Here is a 6,795-nt window from a genome sequence, read left to right as displayed (position 1 = left end):
CTTTCTTTTTATGAAATTAATGGATTTTGTTTAGAATGTAGGTTACTATTAAAACTAATTTATGGAATATTCACTTTATTGAATTCAACATTACTGATTTATTTTGTTTCTAAGGTTGTTTTTTCTGTTTTTGTTTCACTATTTAAAAGAACATTCTGCATAGCTTTGATTTATGTAATAATAGTATTATTGGGTTTTACCGACTTTCCGGCTGACGATTGTTTAATCAAGCCGTATAAATGTGTGTTTTCTCATTCATTGTATGTTGCAAATTTGAAGATTAAAGCATTATTTCTATTCTATTCTATTCTAACTTGTGTGCTGAAAGAAAAAGATCTGGGAGGAATGAGAAAATGAGAACAATAATAATAAAAATTAGTTTTATGAAACGGTGGCTGTTGAGAGGGGAGGGTACATCACAAGATGTTTGTACTCATTTCAACTGGTTTTATTTCAGTAAAAATCAGCTGGAAGTTTCAAGTGAGAATGCTATAGTGAGGTCCACGTTATAATGGCAGTGTAGGAAGATAGGAGAAAAGGGTTGCCAGATCTCAGCCTTGCCACCCAAACAGCTGATACAGGTTTATCTGATGAATTTAACTGTTCATTATTGTTGAAAATAGTTAATCATATTTTATTTGTAATAAAGAAAGTGTTGATAGCAACACCATTGCAAATCACACACTGCCATTAAAACGTGGACCTCACTATAGTGCGTGAATGCTGATTGCATTTGTGAGAATGCGCGCGCAACAGTCTAGAATGAGAGAGATTAATGAGAAGAGAGTCGACTGTGCGTGTGACGTATGACACTGTGACGTCTGTAAAGCGATGGTCCATCTCCGCATAGACTATCTCTCTCTTCACTAGCTGCACTCTGCTAACTCATGCTTTCGCCTATGGTACATCTGTACATAGCGAAAACTGGTTTTCTTTCAGTAAAAATCAGCTGGAAGTTTCAAGTGGGAATGCGAGTGCGTGAATGCTGATTGCATTTGTGAGAATGCGCGCGCAACAGTCTAGAATGAGAGAGATCGATGAGAAGGGAGTCGACTGTGCGTGTGACGTATGACACTGTGACGTCATCGATGGTCCATCTCCGCATAGACTATCTCTCTCTTCACTAGCTGCACTGTGCTAACTCATGCTTTCGCCTATGGTACATCTGTACATAGCGGGCGATCTCCGCATACTACACACTAACTAGCCTGAGTAATAATTCAATTTACATAAGGCTCCGACAGATCTCGCTAGCAAAATTTGCAACCAGAAATTACCATTGCATGGTATGTCTCCTATATTATTCTTGTCTCTGGTAATATTTTTAGAGTAATTTTTCATTTCAAATAACATTCCCAATGGAAACTGCTGTCAAATTATTATTGTAAGAGAAATATTTATCAGCTTTATTAATTTTCATAAACTCTGTATAATCAAAAGTTGAGGGTTTCAAAGATTACAATGCAAAACAGTTCTTGAGCGAGTTCTCTGAACCACGGGGGTCACAGGTTCATACAGATAGAAAAAAGATAAATTCTTTTAACCGTATATTATCATAATATGCTAGAATAGTATCAGTAGTTATTAGTAATTTTTCATATAGTGATAGCTAATAGTAGGTTATAGTAATTGCAAAAATAATAGACTATTTATTATTTGATATAGCCTATTACTAAATAAGTTTCATAGAACATGTAAATTATTTATTATGCAGATTTTTATATAATTTGCATTCATCAATTCCATTGAATTAAATTGAATTTTCATTCTGGGATATATTATATCACACACTGTCAACAAATTTATTACTTTATATTTCTTTACTATAAAATATATTATTGAAAGGAAATAAATTATGGAGGTTTCTGTTTTCTTCGTGATCTATTCATTATTTGAGTTTATGAATTTTGTACTCAGAAATAAATATGGCTGTCTAGCAATAAGAAGTCAAATAGAAAAAAGCATGAAATATTTTTTTCCTACAGTTACGTTGAAAAGTGGCCATTGCTGCACTGATTACAGAATGCAAAGAATCACTTTTCCGCTCTAGTGCGGGAAAATTTTTTCTGCACTCCAGATTTGCAACATGGCAATGCAAAATACTTAGTAGGTTATTATGGAGCAACAGTGCAGCAAAATCAAAATGAAGTTGGTAACAGTGACTGGGCTGCTATAGTGAGCAGAGGTGCAACGAAGCACAACGCGCTAATTATTATTCATTATATATTATAACCAAGGACAACGAGGACTTTAGGATTTTAGGATTAAGGTTTTTATCAATAATAAAATTACACAGAAAAACATTTGATGGATTTCAGGCAAATTTACCCATAATTACCCACTTTTCATATTCAATGGTAACTGTAGGAAAAACTTAATGTGAAATACGTGCGCAAAGTTCCTCTGCTGGAATCAAGAAACCATTCCGTAAACGTTTCTTTCGGTGCAGCAAACTGTCACTTTGCGCACTAGTTGCACAAATAACTATTTCTGTATACCCAGTTTCCAGTAAGTTACAATCAATCCAGAAGATATAAAGAATAATTTTATTTGACTTTAATTTTTATTAATGGACTAATCATATGAATAGATGGTATGGTGATTTAATAATAAATTATTTGATTTGAAGTTTCACTTTGAATTGAAAAAAACTATAACAATAATTGATGGAGCCTCAATTTAATCATTGATAAAAATTAATCTGGAAGGATCTCATTATCAGATTATTTGTCAATGTGTAAGCTTAATAGAATTGACTCGTTTATTTATTTATGCATTCATAGAAATAAAATAATTCCAAACTTATTATGAATTATATTGGAAAAAGAACAACAGCTTTTATGTTGATAACAGCAGCATGAGATAATACTGAGAGGGAAATTATGGAGTACTGTAGTATCACACAGAAAATATATTTTTCTTTCTCTTCTCTGAGAACTGAGAAGTTACTGTACTAGTGTGTGAATCACTGTATGGTGTATGCGTGTGTGCGTATGCGCTTCATAAAATTGAAAAGACAGCAGAGCAGAGCAAGCCGATCATCTACTAGTAATATTGGATAATTGCCAATCGTGACTTGTTTTTATTTTGTTGAATGTGGATGTGGAATGACATTAGCGGAGCAAGGGGAGGAGGTGACAGAGTACTACAACTGTTGGAGGGGGATTTCTGAATTAGCGGGGAAGGCCTGTCGATGGTACTGACAGAGACAAGAATATAGTTATCCTTACTTACTTATCCTTCATCTATGGTACTGATCTCTCGTAGCGAGTTGAAGAACTAACTGTTAGTCATCCACTTTACCCCCCTCCACACCCACTCCACACTGCTGGTCACCCATGGCCATTTGGCGCAACATTAGATGAGTTCTCTGTCCTCTTCACTGTGGTTTCTATTTCTAAACAGTTTCTGATGCTAGCAGCAGGTTTCAGTTTGTGAAGATTTCACTAAATCTAGTATCCAGCTACCGTATCCATGTAAACTTTTTTTCAAATTGAATTTTCAACTTTTTAATATTTCATTTTATCGAGTTTTCAATTTGTTAGGTTTTTAGTTTATCAAGCTTTTACTTCGACAATTTATCAGTTTGTCGAATTCTCGTTTCGTCAAGTTCTCAGTAGTCATGTTTTCAATTTGCCAAAGTTATAATTTTGTCTTGTGTTCGGTATTTCAAGTTTACTGTTCACTCTCTCTGAGTAGGTTCTTACCCATTATAAATTTTAATCTTTTTACCATATAGAGACTGGTTGGTTGTTTTTTAATGTTACACGGTACCGTACATGTCAGCAATATTTTTTACTTTGCTTGAGAGATTGTAGATAAAAATTGTGTGTATACAACAGTTTTATAATATGGTCTTTGAAGCGCTCGTAAGATATTTTTAAAGCACTCAACCGAAATAATTCAACAAAGTTATTTTGGTCACTTTTAGTACGGTAGGCCTAAATTGAATAATTTCCCAAAAATGTATAAATTTTTATGTTTGTTATACAATCAACAATACCATATTCACGTTTAGATAAAAATCAACATGACTTAGAAGGATGGTTTGAATATCTAATAAAATCTGACAATGATCTACCCGAAAATGAAAAAAAAACATTATTTTGTGCAAAAAGGAATGATGTTCAGGTAAAAATATATCTCTAGCAATTAATCATTTTATATTTCTTTTTCAAAGCACCTTGTTCTCTGATTAGGCCTACCTACTTATTTAGCGTTTTCATCAATATTAGCTGACCACTCAACGATTAAGGTTGAATGAGGAAGATTTGTCTGCATCATTGGTACCGTACTTACCAATATTGTAGATTAATGAATAAGCAAGTAGAACTAAGAGGAAAAAACTTTTTATTTTGATGTGATTTATTTTATTCCATCAAGTACTTACATTGATAAATGAATAGATCATGCAATTACATTCAACTATGTAGAATATAGAAAAATAAAAAAGTAAATTGTAATACAGAAGATCCAAGAAATTAATAATTGAACTAAATAATCAATATAATATTCGATACAGTACCATACTAAAAAAAAATATATTAAATATCTTCTTCCTTAAAGATAACTAACCTTTAATTGAAGATAGATTAAAGATAATTAATTTATCTTCTTCAAAGATAAATTCTGATGAAAGAACGACATATGATTCAAATAATAGAATAATGCAATAATATTAACAAGGAATGTAGCCTACTTTTGTTTGTATGTGTGCCTTTCAAGGCATCGAGTATAATATTGCATCCAATTTATAAATATGTAAAACTGATATCCCTGAAAGGGATCAATCCATGGATTCTTAGTTTCTACCTATTCTACATTAAAAATATTGTTTTGATCCTTGGATAAATTAATATCGATCCGTTGGAATAATCTATAAGGCAGAAGAAAAATAGATGATTACTAGTTCAGATCAACTCAAATGATTAAAGAAAATTCGGCTTTTTTATGCTTGTACCTTGATAATTACATTCAATAATTTTTAAACCCCAAAAGCATAATTTCTTTTCGTATTAAACTACTCAGGATGTTATTCACCACAAATGTTATTTTAATGTTTTTTTTAAACCATCGGTGTTCACCATCTTAAACCAACAATACTTTTTATCTGGATAGTTCATAAAAATAAGCTTCACTGTCAGATATTAATCTGAATCTGACACTATTATCAGTCATGGATCTTTTACTTGATCACCATTCTAACGCTGCAGGATACTGTCCGGTCAGACATGCTGTGCAATGTCCTACTGATTTGTGCTCTTTGTTATCAATATTTTCTCGGACTGCCCTTTTCAATCCTTCCACGGAGAGATAGGCCAACGTGTCAGCGCCTAAAAACAAATGAGAAAAAAATTGAATGAATTATCAAAGGTAATTTTTCCATAGGGTCGAAATAATTTTACATTGATAATAAGGTACTTAATAGCAATAAATAGCATTAGCTATGTTGTGGCTCATGTTGTAATATTTCTCCATTAATGAATGAAGACTACATCTAGTATCAACCACTATCAATATTTTTTTCAAATCTTCACATAACAGGACCTGGTTCCATAATGTTATGCCATAGTGTACATTAAAAACTGAGAGCCTTTGTTTCAGTTACATGCAAATTTCAATAATAATTGCATTTGATCTATGTGAGTGTGTGAATTTTCTTACCTGTATGATTAGCCAATTCGATGTTATCCAATTGATTTGCAATCAACTCCTCTTTGGTTGGAATATTGATGCCCATGTAACACGGATAATGCAGAGGAGGGGATGCTATCCTCACGTGAACCTTCAAAACGATAAAAAAATCTTGATATAGAAATGTTTTAAACATTTATTGATAGTAGCAGATCTTAGTAGGTATTTATTGATTAATGATTAACAAGCATGAGAGTATAATTTATTTTATATTACCTCTTGAGCCACAAATGGCGACCACATGCTCTCCTAAAATTTAAAAATTGTAGATTTCTGTTATTTGTTGTAACACGTGCTCTGAACATATTGTATTGTAAGAATATGAATGCTTGAAGAGCTAGAATAATAAGAAGAACCGTTTCTTGAAACTATTGAGAATGCATTTGAATAGCTCACCTAGACAGACGCAGGGGTCATTATTCTTTTCCAAAATAGTTTGAAACAAAATCATTCTTTCATGGAAACTTACTAACAGTATTCCTAATGTTAGTCACAGACACGTTTACAATAGAAACCACATGGCCCACTGTGTTTTGTGTTAACCCTTGTATATATCTATAGCATAGGTTGATGGCAGGTAAATGAAGATTGTGAATAGCAATATAGATATATAGTTAGGAAAGAAGTAAATATAGATATGTAGTTTACAATGTAACCACGTGGTTAGCATATGAATATTATTGGAGCAACTATTTGATGATCAATTATTTGAATGGTGATCACATAAAACCATAAATATGAAACGAGTACATTTTTATAAAAACTAGGGCGTGAAGTAGACTAGGCTATATGTATAAAGTATTCAACAAATATAATGTTATACAATAAATTATGATTTAATTATTATTATAACCTAATTAAGTTAGTTGAATCCAAATTCATAGGCTAAGGACAAATTTGTAAATAGAATAAATTAGGTATATTTGATTGAAACATGTTGACAATGAGTATAAGAAACCTGCTTAATTAATTAAGTAGTAATTAAATGGTATCTCATTAATTTGATTTATTCAACTCAATTGTAATGATGTACTGTATGACATTGTATTTTGTTCATTTCATGTATTTATTATTGAAGTATTTGTCTTATCAGATTTATAA

At 31.9% G+C, this 6,795-nt stretch overlaps 1 protein-coding gene across 1 annotated transcript in view; it reads right to left on the bottom strand.

Moving 5' to 3' along the window:
• Positions 1-4,347: 4,347 nt before the first annotated feature.
• The window catches only part of LOC111047646 (amidophosphoribosyltransferase), a 64,471-nt gene continuing 62,023 nt past the window's right edge, over positions 4,348-6,795 (bottom strand). The window contains exons 9-10 of the mRNA XM_039432461.1: positions 5,665-5,785; positions 4,348-5,333 (exon numbers count right to left, since the gene is read on the bottom strand). Coding sequence (XP_039288395.1) covers positions 5,194-5,333; positions 5,665-5,785 — 261 coding nt within the window. The 3' untranslated portion in view covers positions 4,348-5,193. The remainder of the gene's footprint in view (positions 5,334-5,664; positions 5,786-6,795) is intronic.

The sequence above is a fragment of the Nilaparvata lugens genome, chromosome 7 (assembly GCF_014356525.2).
Source record: "Nilaparvata lugens isolate BPH chromosome 7, ASM1435652v1, whole genome shotgun sequence".
NCBI classification, from domain to species: domain Eukaryota; kingdom Metazoa; phylum Arthropoda; class Insecta; order Hemiptera; family Delphacidae; genus Nilaparvata; species Nilaparvata lugens.
The sequence above is the reverse complement of the archived record's forward strand: the minus strand, read 5'-3'. Positions and strand labels throughout refer to the sequence as shown.